General features: G+C 39.6%; 1 protein-coding gene across 3 annotated transcripts; it reads right to left on the bottom strand.

Moving 5' to 3' along the window:
• Positions 1–795: 795 nt before the first annotated feature.
• Positions 796–24,424, bottom strand: MEI1 (transcription coactivator). 3 transcript variants are annotated; one of them, XM_089157896.1, is made up of 17 exons: positions 24,025–24,424; positions 23,867–23,909; positions 23,646–23,767; positions 22,204–22,311; positions 19,420–19,564; positions 19,222–19,313; positions 18,309–18,402; positions 17,686–18,175; positions 12,620–12,762; positions 12,059–12,390; positions 11,144–11,308; positions 7,322–7,612; positions 6,640–7,068; positions 6,375–6,419; positions 6,117–6,208; positions 1,832–1,925; positions 796–1,739 (listed from the first exon to the last, which is right to left on the bottom strand). In XM_089157896.1, exons 1-17 carry the CDS (start codon positions 24,199–24,201, stop codon positions 1,662–1,664), a joined length of 2,940 nt encoding a protein of 979 aa, XP_089014022.1. In that variant the 5' UTR covers positions 24,202–24,424; the 3' UTR covers positions 796–1,661. The 3 variants fall into 3 exon arrangements, with proteins under 3 accessions (XP_089014022.1, XP_089014014.1, XP_089014031.1); XM_089157888.1 differs by having other exon boundaries at positions 798–1,739; positions 12,059–12,393; XM_089157905.1 differs by having other exon boundaries at positions 798–1,739; positions 6,117–6,202; positions 12,059–12,393.
• Positions 24,425–24,509: the final 85 nt, after the last annotated feature.

The raw sequence follows: 24,509 nt of genomic DNA, 5'->3' as shown, positions 1-24,509 counted from the left end.
GAAGAAAGTGGATTAGGATATTTGAATCTCCTTCTTCTGGGTCACTGAAACGTGTGGTGGGTGTACAATTTCCATCCTTTCTTGATAGATATGATTACTGTGTGGAGGGATAAGGTTCGGTTGCAGGGACTTTAAGAGTTGGCCTCTATTGGTGGCTATGGTTGGTGTTCGCATAAGATTCAACTGATTAATAGAAGTGATGTCAAGCATAAGAACTGTTTGACAAAAAGCAAAGAAACGTAAGGTGAATGTTCCTCTAAGAAAAAGAAAGAAAAGTTTGCTTCACAAGATATACAGAGCGAGAACTGAGAGAACCCAACCGCTTAGTATATTACTCAATAATCCATGGTATTACTATCACTTATTCATTATAGGCTTATAGCTTTGTCTTTACCATTTTATTTGTAAGGCTATGTTTGAAATTTAAGAATTTAACAACTTTGATAGTTATATTTTAGTAAGAAATCTTAAAAAAAATAAAAAAATTCAAATAAGTAACTTAATCGGACAAATAATAATTTGTTTTAAAAAGGTATACCATATCCGCATCCTATTAGTAATCACACGAATTCGAATAGTGCTAAACAGATGCAGATGAGAATTCGGGCACAAATTTTGGTTATCCATTTACACTCTAAACGTAGCTGAAGTGTGATATTCTTTAAATCTAATAGCTATCAGTACAAGCATAAAAGAGTTCATAATCGTTGAATCTCAAAAATGTCATGTGCTACAATCTGAGAACTAAATCAGGAGATACATTTTACGTGCAATTTTTCTTCAAACCAAATTATTAGATGCGAAGTAAAGTTCAATAATCAGTGAGTGATTTGAAATTCGTCATATTATCACATCACATTGAATGGAAAACACGAATGTTTATTTTACAAGCATGAAATTAAGACATTCCTTCCCCTTGATTCCCATTGCATAGATTTTAATAGACAGTTGCTTTCTATGATTATGAATGATTTCTTCCATTTTAAAAATGACTTTGTTGAATGGCAAGGTTTTCATGTATCCAGTAAGGCCTTCACATCATGCTAACAAATCTAACATCTGTTTACACATTTCAAACATTAAAATTGAGTCAGCATGCCAGGTTATCCAGGATGAATCATCCTCTCCTACCCCCCTTGGGAAAGATCCCTTGCCCTACAGTGTCCAGTTATGTGATTGATAAATACCATTAACTTACCAAAAGCTCCTAGAATATCAAATCTCCCAGAAATATGTATGGGTTTAATACAACCTTCCCCTGTTACCTAGAGGACAAATGCAAAATGCTCGTTAGCAAAGTAGCCATTGAAGCTAGATACTGGAATTGGATTTACAAGCCAAGGCAAATTCATCTTCTGCAGAAATTCAAAAAGTATTTACAGTATGTACATACAAAGAAAGTTCGGTGTACAAGCCTCTGATTTTCAATGAATGCTTCACAAATTTATTGGGACAAAACTGCAGGAGATGCCTGAAAAAATACTCCACAAGCCTCGTTTGGGACTCTTGAGAAAATTTTGACATAAACTAGCAAGAAGAGAACAGTCTCACATGCAAACTTTCACCTTGCCATGAGGTCATTTTAATGTCTGCTTAGGCTGGATTCGCAATCCAGAGTTCTGTACTTGATGTATTCCCTACTTTCTTTTCCTCACAGAACTTTAAACCAAGCTACTCTGACTACGAACTCTATCAATTATCAATTGTCTGCCTGACAAATCTTCTTCATATCCAACAATCTGCATTACAAAATACAGTAAAATCATTATCGTCGAAAGACATATTCCAAGAATGCTATCTATATTAATTTCAGGTATGCATTATCACAGACCTGTGACTCAGTTTGTGTTTCACTAAAACCGTCATACATGCCTTTTTTTACACCTTGTCCAGAAGGAGTACACAGATCGGGTTGTTTCTCATTCCTGAAGATGAAGAAGTCAAAATCATTTGTCCAGGTACCCAAAGAAACACGTCATTTGACCAGAGCCGATAAAAAAAGAAATAACAGTTACTTGCTTGCCCAGACAAATATGAGAGAAGAGATGAAAATCACAGTAACAATGAAAAGTTGGAATACAACTAGGTCTTAAGGCACACACAATCTGGTACCCTAGAAGGACCCTACCCACACCATCAGACAAGGAGGAACCAGATCAACATGAAAAATGTATTATCATGGTAATCTTAAATATTAGCCTATGTTGATGTTACCACATCCCAGACACAAGAGAAAGGTATACAGTGTAGGCTGAATCAGGACACATAATGAATTTTTACCTTGTGCATGGTTTGACTAGGTTGAGTACATGGACATAACTTCAAGAGGTATAAACCCCATGCACATGCAGAGCCACAGAAATGCTGACCAGTTGAAGGGTATCTCAAAGTAAGGATTTCTCTGAAAAGATCCTGTTTTCAAACACATGGGCTGCATTATGCAGTTAAAGGGGTCTTGTGTTGACTTAGTGATAGCAATACCATGGATTGTCTGATGCTTTGGTATCAAAATATAGGTACCCATCTTTGCTGTTATAAAAAACAATTACCTCAGCTATTTTATTCACTTTCTTCTTCCCAGGTTTTTCGGTATGAAATGTGAAGCATCTATATTTGCTCAACATTGATGTTCTTCATAACCCTATCATGATAAAAGATTTAAGGTTCCTTCCATATTGTGCATTCCAATGTTTGTGGACTCATTCCCATTGTCCCATGTCACTCCTTTGTTTGGTATTATTCCTATCCCACTTGGACATTTGATGAAACCTAAAAGTGATGTCTACGATGCCTTCAGAAATATTTAATCAGACGATTTGTACTAAATTTGGTGTTAAAATTAAAATTACTTGTTCTGATATAAGGGAGGGGAGGAGTACATGTTCAGGCTCCAAAACTATTTTACGAACAATGCCATTATCCATCAGCTTGCTTGTATTGACACGCCCCAACATAATGGCGAAACTGTGAAGAAAAATCATCATTTGTAAGAAGTCACCAGGAATCGACTAGCTGGCTTGCATGTCCCAAGAATTTTTTGCCTATTGCCTGCTCATGGCGTCCTTTCTTTTTTTTTTTTTGGATGAATAATTACTTAAAAAATTGGAAGCAAGCAAGAGCACATATACAAAGGGGATAGAGAAAGGGGGGGGGGGGGGGGGGGAGGAGAGAAGACCAATCAAGGAAGGGACTGGATAGAAGAAGTGAGACTCCAAGAACTAACAATCAGCCTATTTCTTGGAGAGTCAACAATAGGGTGATGGAGAATAGAGCGAAACCTCGAATAAACATCAAAATAGATGGCATTCCAAATCATATCTTGAGATCTGGATTTGGAAGTCCATCTTCTCATGTAATGCTCCCACCAAAGATGGTGAACGATGGCGGCTAAGACAAGCTTACCCACTTGATCACAGATAGTGGCACCGGCATAGTTTCTCAAGATCCATTCCCAATCTCGGGCAAAGCCAAATGAACGTCGCGATCTGGGCCAAATGGAAGCCAGGGCTAAGGTCCAAACAGAGCGGGAGAGCGGGCAACAAAAAAATAGATGGTCAATGTCCTCTGAACTGTTCCAACAAAGCGTACAATTGGGGCTGGCAAGGATGTGGCGGCTAATGAGGAATGCTTGGGTAGGGAGGGCTAGGTTAAGTGCTCTCCAAAGGGTTAGGGAGTGGCGAGGGATGTGACCTTTGAACTAGACAAGAGGAGTAAATGGGACAGGGGGGAGGGGGTTCCAAGTCGAGGCAGTAGAAAAAGGTTGTAGAATGGGAATGAAGCCAGGTAATGCAGTCAATAGTATGGGATGAGAGGAGGGGGGAGGGAGCTCCAAACTTGTGTGAGACTTGGGTGGTGGGAGGGACCAAGAGCCATTCAAAATATAGGAGGAGAGGGGTATAGATTTAGGGATGCGGGAGTTATAGACGGTTTTGGGGCCAAGGAGAGTGAACAGGATACCCATCGAATGTCAGGGGTCAAGCCAAAAGGAAGTGGTGGCGCCAATAGAAACCTGGACAGAAATGACGGAGAGAGAGCAACCACGGAGAAGCAGTAGCTTTCTCCAGATCCAAGAGGGGTTGGAGGGGAACGTGGACAGTCCAAATGGAGTCAGTCTTAAGGAGTTAGGAGTAGGCCCAGGAGACCCAAATGGAATCATGTTTGGAGGCAATCTTCCAAATGAGTTTCATAAGCCATATTCATATCCAGAATTTGGCAAATTCCAAGACCTCCTTCAGATTTGGGACCGCAGATGGTCTTCCAGGAAATAGGGTGAAGGAAGTGGGAAGAATCTTGGCCCTTCCAAATGAAGGCACAGAAGATGGATTCCAGAGAGTGGATGGTGGATTTGGGGAGGGAGAAGATACCACACCAGTAGAGGTAGGAAGATTGGAGAACAGAACGGATAAGCACCACTCTCCCAAACAAAAGCAACTTGCTTTTCCAAAGTTGGAGCTTTTTCTAAATATGATCAAGCATAGGGAAGTAGTGGTGGCGGGTGAGCCTACCAGGGATAAGGGGAAGGCCAAGGTAGGTCACCGGGAAGGAGTCGGGGCTAAATCCAGATAGCTGAAGGAGGGAAGCTCTAATGGCGTTAGAGATTCCAGAGAGAAAGATGGTGGATTTCTCAAAGTTGACTTTAAAGCCCAAGAGGGATTCGAAGGAGGAGAGGATGGAAAGGATAGAAGAGATAGAGGAATGGTCAGCCTTAAAGAGAATCATGAGGTCACTTGGTGGGTGAGGGTGAGCTTCAGGGATTTACACTTGGAAATGGGAAAAATGAGAAGTTGATCAATTTTGGATTGGAGGAGACGGGAGAGGACTTTCAGATTTAAGGTGAAGAGATAGGGGGAGAGGGGACACCCTTGGTGGATATCGACACAAGAAGAGAAGGATCCAACAGGGGAACCATTGGTGATGACTGAGAAGTGAGGAGTGGAAATGCAAGTCTCGATCCAAAGAACAAAGGAGGGGGGGGAAGCTCATAGCCAAGAGGACATCACTAATAAAATCCCACCGGATAGAGTCAAAGGCTTTATGGAGGTCAACCTTCATGAGGGCGGCTGGGGAATGAGCAGATCTATCAAATCCTCAAACAATCTCAACGTAGAGGAGGATAATATCGGAAATGCTACAGCCTGAAATGAATGCATATTGATTGGGACTCACTAAAGAAGGAATGACCAATTTAATTCGATTAGCCAGGACCAGGGAGATGAATTTATAGAGGGTTATAGAGGGAAATAGGGTGAAAGTCCAAGAGGGAGGAAGCACCAGGTCCATTCCTCTTCTCTCCCTCTCTCATCTTCCATGCCCCCCCTTTTTACCCAACCATTCCCCTAGGCCCACCTCTTAGCTCCCCTTTCCCCGACGCTAACCCAACATCCCCTTAAATCTTTTTCTTCTCCAAGCCCTTCCCTTCTCCCTCTTCTAGCCCATCCAACCCCCTCTCTTCCTTACTCCCACCCCCACCCCCACTCCTCTCTTGGCCCAGCCCAGCTCCCCTCCCTCTCCTCCCCTCTTGGGGTCTTTGTAGAGGATGCTCTTGAGTTTGTAACACCTTTGCTGCTGAATCCTTCAGATCTTGCTAGCTGTAGGAGAAGCAACCATGTCCCAAAGGGATGCTTTAATGCCAATGATGACTCCCTAGGTGATTTTAAATCTTCTATGAAGAAAAAAGAAAAAGATAGGTCGAGGATCTAAGGCTCTCGGAGGCTTGTAGCTTAGTTGAATGGATTAGTACTTTGAAGTTTTTCCTTTGCTTTGTAGGGCCTCGGCCTCTATTGTTTTGTATCCCCCCTCCGGCCTCCGGTTTCTTCCTTTTGGTCAATGAATGATCATTTACAACCCCCCCCCCCCCCCCCCCAAAAAAAAAAAAAAAAAAAGCTAGTGTTCTCAAAAGCAAATGGACTTCCATTTCTTATCCTTTGGGGTGCATTCCTTAAAAGTCAAGGCATTAGTTAGTAACCACACATGAGAAACAAGTTTCGTTCACATCAAGCAACTGCATGTATACCACAGTTTGAAGTTTAGGGAGCTTAGAATTCAAAAAATAATTAATATACATATAATATGTATGCATCAAAAGGCACTACAAGTAGAATAAAACCCAAAATTACCTGCTCAACCAATCGTTGGAAATTCCATAGGAAGAACGAGGCTCTAAATTGTCTTCACCAAGAATTGAATGATTGGCTGAGTAAAGCTGCATCTTCAGAGTTCAGAGGTCAAGGTAAACTGATGCATCTTGAGAAAATACCAAAACCATTGTTTTAAAAGATCAAAAAAAAAAGGGGGGGGGGGGGAATGAAAACAGAATCATTCACATATTCCTGACATTTTTGGTACAAACAATGATCAGCCTAAAAGAGGGATACCATTTGATCACATTGAGAACTGACTGGTGGCTTCATGTCTTGAATCTGGCATTACAAAAAGCAAATAAATAGGTAAGATAGTGATATAGATGTTTGGAAAAGAAAAAGTGACTGTTTTATTAGTAGAAAGTTTTCTTCAACCATGGTGAGGGAAATCAATGATGAAAGAACTATCAGCCTCTCCTACTGTAGGAAGTCAATCATGCCCCAAGGAATTTGGTCAACACTGAAGAATGCAGGAAAACTCAGTCCATTTTCTCATTACCTTACTTGTTTGTGCTATCAAGTCCTCAATAGCTGCAGCCACATCAGGAACACCACGAGAAGCTTCGCTATTATCTTCTGGTACCCTGTTTCTCCTGGATTCAATCTCAAAAACTGAACCATCTTGATGAGCTTCAGCAAAAACTGCGTCTGCCTCTCTGTCATTTTCCATAACCCTTGCTCTTTTAACGTTCTGCAAAGAATGTATTGCCCCTTCACTGAAGATTTTATAGCTTTCATTTCTACTGCCAGTGACATGAGTTTCTATTTTCTCCGTGACTTGAGATTGACTTGGTAACTGAGATGAAACACCTCCAGATATCATGCTACCTGCCTGTGTAGGATACTGGCTCATTGTGCACAATCCTCCCTCTCGATCTTGAGCAGTAACTTCATTTGGGAGAAATTGATCCAGAGCAACGATATTGTCCTGTAAAAATCAGTAAGAATGGAGGATATCCTCCAGGTTTCATGAACAAGATTATATGACAGAACTCGTAAGAATAAATATCAGAAAGATATGGAGAGCAAACAGTGGAGTGCCAGGTAAAGAAATGTGCACCCCCAAGAAAGAGGGAGAGAGAGAGAGAGAGAGAGAGAGAGGACGGATAGAAGAGTAGAGATACAAATACTACTAAATGGATAGACAGGGAGACTTGTCAAGGATAAGATAGAAGACTCACCTGCATGATGCATTCACAGATCCACTCAAAAGTAACTGCATGTATGCCCCATTTGCAAGCAGCCTCATATTTTGGGCCACTGGTGAACTTGCAAATTAAATGTGTGACCTTCCTACTAAGTTTTTCCGTGAACTTAGCTCCTAGAACAAAACAAAGATTTCTTAGTAATAACCTATCTTTCTCTTCATATTGAGAGACACAGAAACGAAAGCCTTCAAACCCAGGTAACGGAATCCGGCAGGGAAGTGGTGAGTACAGAATGTGACTGTTAACTTCCAGCAAGCATCCATCCTTCATCAAAGATGACCAAAAATCATTAGAAGATGTCAATTCTACACTGTTTGTACGAATGGAGCAAGATAAGTATCGTCAAATTTAAGGTAGCGGCTATAAAAGTCTTCTGCTAATTACTGGAAAGCAATATTTAAGAAATCATTTACGACAGTTGGCAACAGAAAAAAGATAACAAAAAAAGAAATGTGTTCTTTGTACAGGAATATGGCCCCTGCACCAGCACAAGTGCCAGTAGGACACATGGAAGCATCTTCAACTGTGGCATTTCCACCTTTCATGGGTGCACACATTAATTAAAGGGGCACTAGGGTAAATACGATATCTCTTTCCTTGAAGTGGTGTATACACACACACACACACACACACAGAGAGAGAGAGAGAGAGAGAGAGAGAGAGAGAGAGAGAGAGAGGGAGTTATAATTTAAAAAATGAAACCACTTCCTCTTTATCATCAATTATGAAAGAGATGTCAGTTCCGGTACAAGTCCAGGGATGAACCTCCGTCCTACCATGATGGCAGATGACAGTGTCAGCATGGCTGCTGCTGCATTTTTCCCAACTCAGTAGCAGCTATTACTGCTTCCCTCATATTTGCCTTTTATTTTCCCACACTTTCTGGGTTTTCTCCCCCATTTAAACATGTTCCTTTCTTGCTCCTTCCATTTCTGCCCCCATTTCCTCATCCCCTCCCCTTCTTTTCCCTCTGTTTTCTGTATGGGAGCCTTGAACAATATGGTGGCTGGTCAATAGTCTTTCAAAGGCAATGCTTTGACAACTATGACGGACATCACTACACGTCACCCATAACACAGCAATGCTCCCCAACCCCAACAGGTTAACAAAAACAAAAGCAAGACACAGAACTAGAAGAACTCACCCCCTGTCCCTCCCCCAACCCCAAACAAAAACACACCCACACCCACACATACCAAACAAATAAGAAGGGGAAAACCCAGAACCGTATTCTGCCACCACCTCTTGCTGCAACCTCAAAGAACAAAAGAGTCATTTACTTTAACCTGCATGATCCCCGAATTGTACCTTACACTGTAGGAGATTTTCAGTGTCTTCCACTCTATCTAGTCTAGTATCTATGAACGGGAAGTTTATAAAGTTAATTGCAACAAATTATGTGCATAGTCCACAGCATATCATAATGTACAACAACAAAAAGAAAGAAAGAAAGAAAGAAAGAAAGAAAGAGGGGGAAAAGAAAGAAAGAAAGAAAAGATAAAAATTATCCTGTTCAATCAAACATGAAAAAAGAAGAATGACAAAATTATTTCTCTCCCTTTTTAGCATAAGAGGTCCATTTGGCTACATTCTAGATTTTGGGTCCCCTTAGATCACAGGAAACTTAGAACAATCACAGTTTGGTCTTACATGACATCTAGGGCTGAGGCTTTTAAGAGATTTTCAATGAGATCATCAGATTGTCATTCAGAGTTTGGTTTTTGGCTAAATCAAAAAGTTCTCATGTGGTTATCCAGAGGATATCATTTGGGTCTTATCACAGTGAAATATGTGTTACTAGGAACTATGGATGATGGAGAACTATACCATCTATACTAGATTTCAGGCCAAAAATGTAGGGAGAAATAATTTTGACTCAAATAACAAACAACAAAATGTGAAACAACTAGGAGACTTCAATTTCATGAAGGGTCATTTATTGAAGTGACGGTTGTAGAATTCAAAATAGAAAAAAGGTAGATGGCAAAAATCTTCAATTCTGGTTCTTCACACAATAACGTCTAGAAAAATTTAAAGCAATGAGAAAAGTGTGCTTTAAGATGGAATACAAAATAATGATTGATAGGTTTCTTGAGGATCCTAATGACAAATAAATAATCCTGATATGGTATGCAACAAAAAAATGAATGTTTTTGTCTGGATTCCACCTTTAAATATACAATAACCAGCAGTAAGATTAAAAAATCACTTAACCTCAATATGCTCCTAATATCCATACAGGTACTAAGTGATGCAGCACAACCAGAAATTACTGTTCACGCTACAGTAGCGTGAACAGTAACCTAGATTGATATTTTTCATATTTGGTGGGCCCAAACTCCAGCTTGCAAGGAGATAAAATAGGATCTGTTTTCGTGGGAGTTCTAGAGATAATTTAGAATTTTATTATTTATTATTGGGATAATCATGTAATCGAAGTTTTTTATTTGGGTAGGATATCTAGGATAAGTTTTAGTTAGTTTTAAATTCCTAAGAGTCCTTGTAGGATCAGTCTTTTGTTAGTTTTAAATTACCAAGAGTCCTATTATAGTCTGTTTTCGTATCAAGTATGTTTGTTTTGTTATTTAAACACTTGTAATCAACTTATTGAGATGGAATAGAAAAAAATGAATTGAAGCTTGAGCTTTGTGCGTTTGCAGCCCCCCCCCCTTCTCTCCTCTTTTCTTCTTCTTCTTCTTCTTTTCTTCTTATGAATGTTCTTCTCTCTCTTCCTCTTCTTCAAGACTAATTCTTCTAAGATTTCCCTTCTTCCCCCTATCTTCTTTATATCCTTCTTCTTCAATATTCTGTCCCCCATTATTTGGTATCAGAGCCCAAACCTGGATAAATCTCTTCTTTATCTCATCGTTTGTTCAACCTTCTTTTCTCCCTTCCTTGTTTTCTTCTCCTCCTTGTGATCTTTCAATTCTTCATCCTTTCTTTATTGCCCCTAATTTCTTTTCTCAGTAATTGTGAACAATGCTACAACAACCTATCAAATCCTTTTTTTGCGGTGCCAATCATGAGGGTGCCAATCATGAGACAGATTTTTTCGATGAAACTCGAGGACGAGTTTTTTTTAAGAGAGGGAGAAATTGATGCAGCACAACCAGAAATTACCGTTCACGCTACAATAGCGTGAACAGTAACCTAGATTGATATTTTTCATATTTGGTGGGCCCCAAGTCTAGCTTGCATGGAAATAGATTCAAATTTGGTGGGCCCAAACTCCATCTTGGAAGGAGATAAAATAGGATCTGTTTTCGTGGGAGTTCTAGAGATAATTTAGAATTTTATTATTTATTATTGGGATAATCATGTAATCGAAGTTTTTTATTTGGGTAGGATATCTAGGATAAATTTTAGTTAGTTTTAAATTACCAAGAGTCCTATTATAGTCTGTCTTCGTATCAAGTATGTTTGTTTTGTTATTTAAACACTTGTAATCAGCTTATTGAGATGGAATAGAAAAAAATGAATTGAAGCTTGAGCTTTGTGCGTTTGCAGCCCCCCCCCCTTCTCTCCTCTTTTCTTCCTTCTTCTTTTCTTCTTATGAGTGTTCTTCTCTCTCTTCCTCTTCTTCAAGACTAATTCTTCTAAGATTTCCCTTCTTCCCCCTATCTTCTTTATATCCTTCTTTCTTCTATATTCTGTCCCCCATTACTAAGTTCTGCAGTTTTGTGGAGTACAGATAAAAAATTTCAAATAACACTAAAGAATATATGGAACCATCTTGGATTTCAGCAGGAACCAAAGAGAAGACTAAAGAAAATTATATATTTCAAAATTTTCTACCTCCAAACAGGATTTAATCCAGTGACTGGAAACAATGATGGACTGAGAATTTTCAGCAGGTTTCTGAATCCGACCATGACACTCAATGGTGAAGTCCACATCCTTAACCTGATCATCCACCAAATCTCCTCCTCCTTGTTTAACCCATTCAACAATTTCATCTCTCTGTTCCCAAAACCAATAAACAAATGAATAAAAAAAAGTTTGTTGGAGGCAGAAAAGAAAGAAGAAAAAAAAAGGGGGGGGGGGGGAGGGGACACAAACCCAACAGGTTGAAAATAGGACTGAAGAAATATAATAACAACAGAATCATAATATTGAGAAACACTCAACTAGCTATGAGAACAAGAAATACTAATAAAGGAAACTGAATGGAAGATTCATGCAAAGAAAGTCTGGACCTTGATCCAGCAATGATCTTGTCAACAATTGAAACTGGTATTATCAAGATAGGCAGACATCCAACTAATGGAGGCTTCAGTTTTTTTAATCCAATAAGTCACTTAATGGAAGTATATTATCTACTCAATAGGAGTCAATACTTCCACCATTGTTTCCCAAACCAATAATGAAACTTTCAACTTATTTGGCTATCATGCTCAGTTTCTTATGGGACATCCCCCCCCCCCCCACCCTCTTTTTTTTTTTTTTTTTTTGAGCCCTCTCCCCAATGATCTGAGAAATGGCTAGAAAGAGGCAGTTTTTGAAACGATCAAAACAGTGTAAGGGTTCAAGCCCCACTTCTATGGTCTAACTTGTCCAATAAAAATAGGCCAATCTGTGTACCTGCATATTTAAGTACTCACAGAACCCGGGCTAACATGCATAACATGCATTCTTGTAGTGGGCCCAGTGCAAACTGGCTAAATGTGAAAGTATTTCAATAACAAGAAAAATGAGAAAATGGAAGCTCACCCTATTATGAGGGAAAGAACTTGAGAAGCAAAATATTTTCCCTTTGAAAACATTTGATGATTTCCCATCTTGACCATTTGTAGCATCAAAATCTTGTTGAATTTTCAGTGCAACCTTACTGTCATCCTTTAGAACTGAAATCTTGGATTTCTGGAATGATCCGGCAGCTGGTTCTACATGATTGGACCCCTTTGTGTTTACTTGTAGTTTTGGTCCTCTATTCTCCAATGAGATATCACAATCAAAGTTAATATTCTCCACTCCTTGTATAGTTGGCATGTTGAAAGATGCAGCAGAGCTTTTCCCTTGTTTTACACGATAAGTGCTTACTGCTGCTGCTTCATCGGAATACACCCATTAGGACATATATATCAGTAAGCAAACCAAGTCCAACATTAAAAACACCTATTGAACCAAATTTAAACTATATAAAAATATTTTCTTGCATAAAGATACAAGAATTACAGACAATTCAAAGATGATACCTATTCCCCCCCCCCCCCCCCCCAAAAAAAAAAAAAAAGGCTGAATATATACAAGAATAGACAACTGTCAACACACCTTTTGGCAAAAGTAAGTCAGAAGCGACATGCTTTTGGGACACAGGTACTTCTCTTTTTTCTCGGTCACAATCTTCCAACCAGCTGACTCTAACCACATAAATAACCCCCAAAGCTGCATAGCCCCATACTTCCTTCTTTTCGCTGGGGAAAGAGCAGAGTAACTAAGAGCTGCAAGAAACAAGCATAATAATACTAGCCTTCCTAAGATATAATTGTAACACTACCAGGAATTGTCAACATGACGTGTAAAAGGGTATCAGATACAGTTCTGTGAAGAGGTCCAATGAAACAAAACACTAAAGAGATGTCCGCCATCTTCATGCACGATTATATGACATTGTTACAGATATAAGACGTTATAATGTAACACGATACTGGGAGTCCCCCTATCACGATTTCCTTCTTGTTTTAGGTCTTTACCTATTAACGTCCAAGTCCAAGTGAGTTTTCTTGTTAAGCTTAGTTAGACAAGAGTTAGGAGTCATATTCCTTATGTAATTCTATTTTGGTTTATTATAAAAATACAAGGTGGGTGATATGATAGAGTATGCATTCAATCACCCAACCTTGTTCTCCAATTGTTCTCTCTTTCTTCTTCTCTCTACCAAGTAGAGGTTATAGATCTTGCGATTGTTTACATAGTATCAGAGCAGTTGTACTCAGCACCTGTTTCGCTCTGTGATTGCCGGGTTGAGAATTGTTTAAGGCTTCTAGTTTGAAGAAAGAAATCCTAATTCTTCCTCGTTGAACAAGGATTTCATGTTCTGATTTTGTATGGATTAATACAACAATGTTGATGACCAGGATTGCTTGATGGTTACAAATTCTGGTTCGCCATAACATTTCATTCCACGGTTCCAATTTTGGGTTTAACCCGTGTCCATCCAAAATTAAAATTAGGGTCCTGTCGAATCTGATCAAGAAGTCAAAGGTATTGTTTCGGACTCAATCGTGAATGGTTCTGTTCCTGCAACCTTGAGAATTCTGGGGAAAAAAAGGAGATTATCAGTTTTGAATTTTATCTGGAATAGGCCCATGAGGTTTCAGGAGGAGCCATTGTTGATTGGAATTGGTGAAAGATCAAACCAGCTGATATACCTTGGATCAGGGGCCAATCTTCAGGATCCTCTTTCAGAGAACCAGCAGTAATTAGGGTTTAAATCTTGCTGTTATAGATCTGATCTCAGTCAAATTTTATTGGACAGCAGCTGTCTCTACTCTATTGTGACCAGCAGTTTAAGGGTTTTGACGTCCAAATCGTGGATTGGGGGTCTAGGGCTATGTGGGAGGGATTTTAGGGTCCGTCCAGACTGCTTTGTGTCTGGAATTTGAAGAAACAATTCTGCTTTAACAAAACTCTTATTTGCAGAATTCTTCTTCAACATTAGGGTTCTTATAATTAGGGTTTTGTAATTTCTAGGGTTTCCAGGGTAAGGGTAGGATTAGGGCTGGAAAGGTAGAGGGGAAAAGAGGAAGGTTATCCTAAAAGGGTTTAGGGTTTGGAGAGATGGTTAGGGAGACAGGAGGGTTTAGTTGATTCTAGGGTTTTGGGAATTTAGGCAGCAAAGGGGACTAGGGTTTAAACTAGGCTTTAGCTGGTCCAGTTGGCTAAAATTGAGAGGGAAGGTTACTAGGGTTGGGGGTATAAGGTCCCTAACTTTGGGACAGATAATAATGGTTAGATTTCCATAGATCTTACCTTAAAATTTAGGTTTTTAGAACAGTCCGAAAATTCCAGAAAATTCTGGAAAATAGAAAAAAAAAAAAAGGAAAGGTATGTAGCTTAGGGTTTAGGGAAGAAGGGTTTGTGGATACGGGAGGGTGCCACAAGCTAGAGGGACAAAGGGCGGAGGTTGCACAAGGGGTAGGGGAAGGAGCTGGGGTATCACTTACTTGCTCTGGGAATCTTGAACTGCAGAAAACTTGAAGAATTAATGCTGCCGCAGGCTTGAAGATGAGAGTGGAATGCTGGAATTGCAGAATTTTAACTCACACAGCCATGGGATTCCTCCTAGGAATCGATGACTCCAACTACCAAACCAGCAGCTAACAGAGCGAGGAGAAAAAGACGCCTCTTCCCCTAGTGAGAGATATGTGCACATATGTACAGCCTACATTCCAAAATCACCTAGAAACCACATGAGAACATATAGAGACAGCAATATACAGTGTATATATGACGCATATGTACGCCTACTGTACATATAGATCATGCACCTTGCAACTTAATTTGTTAGACTTTTAACACACTCCCTCAAGTTAGAGCATACAGGTCAACCAGAGCTAGCTTGAAACAATTCCCATGAAACTGAAACCTAGATAGAGGGTTAGCGAACTTAGCACTATGCGGATCAGAAGAGAGAAAAAAGAGTAACAATGAGCTTTTTCAGGACAACCAACCTTGATATGCTTTGTCCTCTCATAAAACAATGGATTGTCAGTGATGTAGATAACAGCTTTGTTGGTGCAGAACATCTCCATAGGTTGAGTGGCAGGAAAACCCAACTCTTAAAATAGAGATTTTTACCACATTAACTCAGCTGCAGTATGAGCCATAGCTCTCTACTCAGTTACACAATAGATCTAGCCACAGTAGCATGCTTGTTGCTATGCCATGTGACTAGATTTGTGCCCAGCAGCACAAGACCCACTAGATCAACATTTTGATGAAAGAGACAAATTAGCCAAGGCGGAGTCTCAGATTAATTGCTGTATCGATATGAAGGGAATACCCTGTACCATGGTCACATAGGGAAGACACTCATTTGCAAGGACACTTCTGTAATTTTACTTTCATTGAATACTGGGAGAGAAGAGAGATCAATTACTCCCTCCCAAGTCCCAACAAATTAACCTGATCCCTAGCGTCATCCTTCTCCTTCTTCTTATTCTTACATCTTTTCTCTCTCTTCACTATTTCTCTTCCATTCTTATACTGATCATAGCAGAGGCAACTACTGGGTTGGCATTATCTCAAACACCGAAAGATTAAAATGCTTCAAAGCATTGAGTTCTAACAGAATTTATATTTTATTTGCCATGTAACATGTTCTAGGTCATCTGATGGATAAATTTCAGAGACTTAACAGAAAACTTGAACCGCAGACTAGGAAAACTTCCACATTCAAGACAAATTCCATCAATATATTGTGGAATCAATAAAAGAAGTGCAAACAAATATCTGAGAAAAGATTTTAGAAAGATAGCTCAGGATTCCAGAAAGGGAAGCATACCAGCACTACGACTAATGTAGCGAAGTTTTTCAACCACTATAGTTCCAATAATTTTAACCAGTTTTGAACAGACCATGACATGAAAAAGTTTTGCCCCATAACTTAGCAGGTTTGACCAGAACTTTCGTAAATCTTAGCTATTTATATCTTTGCAAGGTTTTAGAAAACACCATAGACTACTCTAGCACAGAGACAGATCAATTCTGTCTTCTGTCTATTTCAGCTGTGTCTTGTTAAATCTTATGCATGTTACCATGCATCTAACAGAAATGAAGGAAAGAAAAAGACCAAGGGTATGTTTTGTTCTTTTTTTATTTCCATGATCACAAAAGATGCATGGAAGTAGAAGAACAATAAAGTTGATGAAAACCCAGATTTAGAGTTAAGGGTCTTTTGGGAATTTCCCCAAATCTAAGGGTTGCCCAGGAATTCCAGCAAAGAGATAGGGTATTCAAGGATATGTAGGGTGCTTTATAGCTCTGAAAACCCTGCTGCAATGACCAAGCTAAATTTGAATTTTAATGTGTTAAGATTCCAGATTTGATTTGTAGCAGAAACAGAAACTAGGGCTTGGAGGGGGTTTCAGCTACGATAGGAATAGGCCTGCACTTGCTGCTTTTATAATTTCAGAACTGATTTTTATTGGTCTGGACTGTAGGGTATGGTCAGAAGTTGAAACACATTCAGATTTCAGAAATTTAAAATCTGCAGAATTTTCTAGGAAGATGATAAGCAGAAATTTTCTAGACAAAGGAAACAAGGTTAAATTGGAGAATTAAAAGTAAGACTAGGGTCTGGGGGAAGGTGTGATCCTAGGGGGAAAAGAAAGGAGAGTTAGGGGCTGGCCAGCTGGGAATTTGGAAGTTGCAGAGGGAGGGATCCTGGGACTGTCATGGGAAGAAGGGAGGGGTGGGGGAGTGGCACAGGCTGTCAGAGGATGTAGGGGAAGGGGAAAAAGGAGCTGCTGGGGTTGGGGAAGGGGCTGGAAGGGTCTATGATGGAAAGAGGCAGGAGAGAGAAGGTCCCTAGGGTCACACAAGGAAGGAAAAGGGTGGGGAAGAGCTGCAGGAGAGAGAGGAGGCAGGGGATGGGGGTGAGGGCTTGTCTACTTACTTGGCTGCTTGTGGAATGCTTGTAGCTTGCTGGAATGAAGAAGAAGCTGAACTTGAACAAACTTTACTCAATCAGAGCCCCCTCAACTAGGAACCCTGATCCTCAAACTTAATCAACTTTATTGATCATCAAAACTGAAGAATTACATTGAACAATGAGGCTTATTTATAGCCTTTACAAAGAAAGAAGAACTTGACTCAAACTCAACTAAGACTTAGAGACCAACTTAACAACCAACTAAAATAAAAGACTTCTTGAAATAAAAGACTGACTTACCTATAAGAGTCCTCTATGGAAAAAGACTCCTTACCTAAATAAACCACAATCACTTAATAAAGATAAGTTTTAATCAAAGGCAAACTCCTAAAAGATAAGAACCCTCCTTGTAAAAGAGTCTTATCTGATGCACGACCTAACTAGTGGAAACCCACCCAAACATAACTTAAATAAGAATTAAAATGGACTGGGACTCTTTCATAACTCACAAGATACTAACCCAAATTAAAAAATAAAATAGATCCGTGACCGTCGGATTGATGGGATTCCAAGCAAACCCATCTTGAGCCCATAACCCTGGAATGGGGTACGGCCAGAATGTATGGGTGGTTCTTGGGGCCCACTTTGGGAGTTCGGCCAGCATGTCTCTGTGTTCACATCAAAAGTACTTCACAAAAGTGAATGCAATGTTTATGAATTTCATTGGCTTTCAAGTATTTACCTCTCTGAAGGTGTTCCCACAACTATGTGGGTTAACATGTCATTCAATGTCATAAACCGGGAGCCCCCACCTTTACGCACCATATGGACTAGTTTACGCAATTCAAAAGCCTGAAAACCAACAAGTGAAATTCTGCATTCTGAGAGATACATATCATTGTCTTCAGCTTGTGAATCGTCAGCAACACAACAATCAAACTTTCTTCCATCTTCAGGCTCCAACTTAGCTTCTCCGTTCCCCTCTTCTTTGGTAAACACATTGGCATCAGAAAAAGTTGAAGACGTATTCTGAGAAAGACGTGTTTCCAGATCAGGTTCAGCACTCAGGGAAGATGGAAGCAAATTTGAATTTCTAATCCCAGATGATGGCACATTTTGAGAATTCTCAATGCAATTCTCTTGGTCATGCTGTCGCTTTAGGCCACCCTTCATCACATTAGCTGAAGAATTAGAGACTCCCTGAATAGAGTAAGACTCTTCGCCCAAGCATGCTATTCATCAAAAGTAGTCAGTTCACATGTTGAGTACCACGATACTTCCTCAAAAAGAGAAAGAGAAAAAGGGAGGCAGGGGAGGGATGGGGCACAATAATGTGTTGTGAACGAAGCCATAAATAAGTGTTACCTCTTTTAGCTATAGACTGATCAACCCATTTCCGATTCACAATATGAATGTGACCCCATTTTCTGGCTACCTTGTATTTGTCACCTTCAGGAATGTATGTATGTTAAGGGCACAAATCTTTTTCATATTAAATAAACACCAACAAGTTCAAAATTTATGGTCAATCAGAAGACATAATCAATTTTGTAAAGAACTACCACAAAATAAATAAAGAATAAGAATCAAGATGGAGTTGTGACAAGGTAGACGCCAATGTAGGAGATATTGAAAGTAAAATCAAGAACCATAGTTCTGGGTCTCATCGTCTCAGATACTTTAGATTTCAGCTATGTTTTGACCAAAATTTAAACATTTAGGCTGCATGTATTGTTTGGCCAATATGGTGGTCAAATGGCCACGTTCTGGCTCAAAACTTCTAGGAAACCCTAATTAAGAGTTTTTAAATATATTAGAATTGATAGATCATCAGTCGTCACTGCATCTAGACAATCCAAGGCATTTATCCATACTTAAATTCACTTGGAGATTTGGGACCCATCAGACAAGATGTTTCTACACCATTGAATGCAGAGTCAGGGATGTAAGCCGTTTTTATCTTATTCCCTCATTTTTAATGATCTCAATCTAAAAAATTATAAGATTCAAAATTGAAGAATATATATTTTTGCAAAATGATCCTTCCCTAATAAGTGTGCCAAAAGAAAAAAATTTAGGACAGCATAGTGTTGCCATCCTTGATGTGAATCTACATGTCAACAGTTATGTGAGTTCCATCAAGGTGAAACTTCTAGTATGAACAACCGAAACGTGAAATGACTAGCTATCTCTCATAAACAAATGGACAAAGTTGAAACATCTTTTCATCTTCAGACAGAGCAAATAAGAAATAGGGAAAAAGACTTAAAAAGGATATATCAGAAACCAAATGTGTGCATTTCTTGGTTAGGTCAGCAGAGTAATTCCCACCATTCTGTACAACAAGCTTTTCAAGCTCCTTCCGCTCATCTGATTTGGGTGCAAATTTAAAAATCATACATGAAAATGACGACACTCAAAGCTACACCAAGTAGCTAACCTAACTGCTTGTTAAAAACTGTGTATAAAATGTAACCTGGTGGAATCCTTGACACACAGATGGTCAACCCAGAAAAAGGAGGAATTCTGTATGGCTCCTGTGGCACAACTCGGTGTTCATTCCAACACTGATTCAACCAGCTAATGGAGACAATAGGTTTCTTAAGAACGTTTAAGGCCCACTGTAATAAGAATATTCAAATTATTCAATAATATGAAATCTCGTAAGGGGAAAACAAGAACAGAAAAAAAAACCATAATATCCACAATATAAAGTAAATGCACACTGCAAACCGAAAGGATGTATTGTCAAACGGAAAACGATTGCTCCATAAAGTATGACGACACATAATGAAAAAATATAATCCGAAGAGAAAAAGCAGCATCAATTAAGTAATTTGTCACCACCTCGGTCCAATGAACATGGAAGAGACTATACAACCAATTTTTTTATCAGCAGCAAACTGAAGATTGTTTTGCTACAATGAGTAAGAAAACATGTACAACAATGATTAGGTCAACATGATCACAATAATGAAAGAACAGAGGCACAAATCTAACAGTGAGGTATAACAAAATATCTCCTATTGGGTACGCCTGGACAAACCTATTCACTGTCACTCTCTCCTTCTTGACGCCATTGCTAGGGAAGCTTTGTAACTCACAATTGGCCCTTAAAGCTTAAAACTCCTCCTCCTTTGGGAACATCTCTTCCCTGGTCTCCTCTTACAGCTGCAACCTCAATAATGTCTAGTCTTTTCTTCAATCAAACCCCTTTGACCCGGCCCTCACTGACGAAGAAAAGCCCTCTCTGCTTAGCTGTCCTAGCTCCCAAGAGGAGAGTTTTCTCCATCAAAAATCCAGGATCCAACTTGGAGAATAGAACACCTCATTCTTCCACCGCTCTCTCAAAAAGCGCCACAGTTACAACCCTATCCCAACCCTTCCTCTCTGCAAATGGAGTCTAGATCTCTGATGTTGATGGCATTAAGTGAGAAGTGATATATTACTTCTCTTCTAGCACTCTATTCCCTTACCCCTTCCCCCCACCCCCCGGTTCCCCATTCCCCCAAAGCTCATCAACAATTTTGTCCCCTCGACTCCCTTTAAGCCATTCCCGCCAATGCTAAAATCCTCTCTGCCATCAACTCCCACAAGCCCAACCAAGCTCCAGGGCCATATGGCTTCAGCATGGCTTTCTTTAAATACTCTTAGGGCTTTCTTGAAGAGGATCTCACCAATGCCATCCAAGCTTTCTTCCATCAACCAAACCCCTCTACCTCATCCCTAAGAAGCCAAGTGCCTCCTCTCTTTCGGATTCTCAGGCTATCTCTCTTTCTAACCTTCTCTATGAATTCATTGCTAAAATTCTTGCCAACCGCATCCAGCTTGTCATTCCCTCCTTCGTCAATATGAATCAAGCAGCCTTCATCTCGGTTAAAAGCGTTACCAACAGCATCCTCCTTTGTACGTGTGTGTGTGTGTGTGTGTCAAGGAAGGATATTTCGCCCGGTTTGCCAAATTTATGAGTTTTAAACTTTTAAAGTAATATATAATCTGAATATATAATCAATATATGTATAATACATAATATAAATATGCAAACGTTAGTGTCATTGTGTCGAGTGTCAACTGTCATGTTTTAAAATATAAAAAAATAATACCTAATAGTCAAATCATGTCTCCCACTCGTCAAGTCAGGTAAGAGATGTCAGTATTTTTTTTTTTTTTTTATAATTTTATGGTCTTACATGAACCACGTGTGTGGTTCACGTGGTTCAAAATGCATATACTGTTCATCTTCCTCCTCCATCTTTGCCTAAAAGTCGTTGATGCTCCATGGACGGCATAGTTGTCAGGCGCGCAATTGTCGCCTTGGCGTTGGGCCCCGGAGCGCCTCATGCGCGCCTATTTTTAGGCAATAGGCGTCCGCTTTTTTTTTTTTTTTTTAAACACGAGAAGATGCCTAATCGGGCATATATGAAATGCTTATTAGATTCCGATTGTGGTTCTTGTTTGAACCTATGCATTGTATATGCGCTCTGTGATCAAATGTTAAAATAAAAATAAAAACAAACAAAATTGAAAGAGATGTTCTTGCCAGTCTCACCTCTCCTCTCCTCTTCCCTAATCTCTTTCTCTCTTCCTCTCTTCCTCTCTTCTTCTCTTCCATTCCCGCGCGCCTCCGGCGCGGTGGCCGGTGCGCCTTCTTCTCTTCCTTTCTTCTTGCGGTTTTTTTGGACCTTTTGTGTGGTTTGTGTTGTTGGTGCTTGAGGTGTCGTTTGTTTTTTACTATATGATTGTAGATTTAGGTGTGAGTGTCACTAATTTCACTTCCGCCTCCCGCCTCCGCCTCGGGGGCGCCTCGTCGCTCTCGCCTCATTGCCTCCGCCTCCGCCTCGTCGCCGTGCCTTGTGGCGGTGGTGTTGCAACCTGCAAATCGGCTTGCGACGGTGGTGTTATCGCCGGAAATCACCGGTTTGGCGAGAAAAAGGCGAGATATCGCCAAGAAATGGGCGATATCCAGCCAATCTCGTTTCGGGGGCTCTTTTCGGTTAGGTGATTACCGATATCACCGAAATATTGTTCCATGGGTGTGTGTGTGTGTGTGTGCGCGCGTACAGAAATATGAGGTGCAAAAGCAGAAAATTTCTCCCAGCTAGCTTACCAATCCAAAAACAACACTCAAATAACATATGCTAAATATTATAAGTACTAATAACAAACACCCACAGCTGTCCAATACTACAAACTGACAAAGCAATGAATAAATAAATAGGGTACTGAATTGCACAAATCCTCTATTGGGTTTTGCATGGACCTTGTACTTTGCAGCCAAAACGTTCCTCACAATGACGAAGTTAACATCCGTGGTGGCCCTAGTTTGCAAGATTCCTCCCATTGCAGTCACTAACTTTTCGATCTTGACCTACAAAACATTAGAAATGAACTGATCTTCATAAATTACATATATAAATGTAAAGAAAAATATTGAAGAGAAAACTGTATTAAATGTCAGCAACCAAAAGGAAAGGGGACCAAACTTCCTCAGAAAATGTTGACACTAGTATTTGAAGGTTTATATTTGAATATTTCTGTTATTATTTCATATTGAACTCTTCAAGCACCAGCAGGATGAACACCTCAAGGGAAAGCATTCTCCAAAGGAGGTCAAACAGAAACAGTCAAATTTCCAAGGATTTTCCCAAGAAAAAATTGGAAATCACAATGTAAGAGAAGGTAGCTGACAATTATAAATTGAAAATGACATTGAAACTTGAAGAAATTCATTTATTTCTCAGACCATGTTTAGTTGAATGTCAACAACTGTAGTTCAGACTCTGAGTCCATTGTCCTGACTTTTGAACATGTGTTTGAGACTTCTTCAAACATTTTTAAGCCAAGGTGCAAATTTTCAGCCTTCAAATTGCTTCTCAAAATGAAATATTTGGAGCTGTAAGGTACACAGTTCATAATATTTTGGAGGAAATAGATGGGAGGAATTTTTAAAATCTGAAGTTGGCTTTTCTTAAATATCTACTTGTTTGCATATGTACAAATGTAATAATAGATAGGAGTCAAATACCACTACAGACTACAAGGGGTAAATACAACTTCGGATTAACATCATACAATAGCTAACTTTTTAGTCACTAACTGACTTATACGAATTTCCCTCTATCTTTTATTTTATTGTAAGTACACATCCTTTTTCTTTTATGCTGTATCAGTTTGGTTACTTCCGTGGCATACCTAATCAATTTTTCCTTTTTCTGTTTTAATAATAATAAAATGCATGGATAACTGGTTATAGTTGTCAATACCAGTGATATTTATCGAAGGATTCAAAGCCAACAACAAGGATAAGCTCGGAGGTTCTGGAAACCCTAACAGAAAAGGCATTTCAAAGTACCTGCTTTTCTTTTTCAAGCCAAACACATAATGACTTGAACATAGAAACAACAGTCATGTACAGTACAGGCCTTTACATGAATAAAATGCAGAAAATGTTTTTTACATTCTCAACTATATCCATCCAAGAGTTGGCCTGTTATGGAGAGAACATGACAAGATTGTCGTAGCTTGATATATGTTGAAGGATAAATGGTTCCAACAGAAAAGCATGCCTTATATGACCATCAATACTATTTACAAAGAAGTAATAAGCGAAAAAAATAAAGAAGAGAGAAATAAAAAGTCAGGCCAAACTGCTGGAGCGTCTCATTTCTCAACCGGGCTACGAAAATCCTATGTGTACGCTACCTTTTCTTCCTTCTCGAATCCAGAGGCAAGCACTTTAACCCCATCCATTGCAAGACAACAAGTAAAACCTTGTTTAGGCAAGTTTCTGTTTTCTTTTGCGCAGGACAGAACACATTGAGGACCTGCAAAGTTCCAAAACCGCAAAACCAAATTCATCCACTTTCCATTAATGTGGAAGAAATCAGCGAAACATAAGTCTACAGCTAGTGCAGGAATTGTACCAAGTAGATTGCATCCCTTGGCTTTTAGATCCTCGAATTTCTCCTGCAAAACAACTAATTCATTAACTAAACTCTTCAATTTCAAGAACATCTAAAACAGAAAAAAAAATCCTGTCGGGTAACAATTCTTCGAGTAGGTATTTGTAAATTGGAAGTACATGTTCAGGAGAGGAGATGATATGGTAATCACTAGGACCGATTCGGGACGGATCACAGCAGAGATAAACCTCGGCACCGTTCTGCTTGAGAGCATCGTGAAGAGTATCGAAGAATTCAGGCGGAACTAGGTTCCGAGACATGAAGACGTTGGCTCCCTTGAACACCTTCGTCGTCATCTTCGTTTTATCCCCCAATTCTTCACTCTTTTAATCTTCGAAATCCCATTCCACAAACCCAGATCAAACTTCTTAGACGAGACTAAACTTCTTCTTTTTTGGTAGACTTCTCAGACGAAACTCGAGAGGGGGAGGAGCAAGCTTGCGGTTGGGAGCTCGGGAGTGATCTGTAATGGCTGCAACTTTTCTAGTTAAAAAGCGAGCGGGAAACTGCGTTTTGGTTTTGGTTTTGGTTCGGCGAGATGCATCAACTGTTGGTTTCACTCCTCTTAAAATTGAAAATATATATATATATATATATAGGGGAA

The sequence above is a fragment of the Hakea prostrata genome, chromosome 1, assembly GCF_041222555.1.
Source record: "Hakea prostrata isolate BN-2017 chromosome 1, UWA_Hpros_2, whole genome shotgun sequence".
Lineage (NCBI taxonomy): Eukaryota > Viridiplantae > Streptophyta > Magnoliopsida > Proteales > Proteaceae > Hakea > Hakea prostrata.
This window is presented reverse-complemented; position numbering and strand designations above follow the sequence as displayed.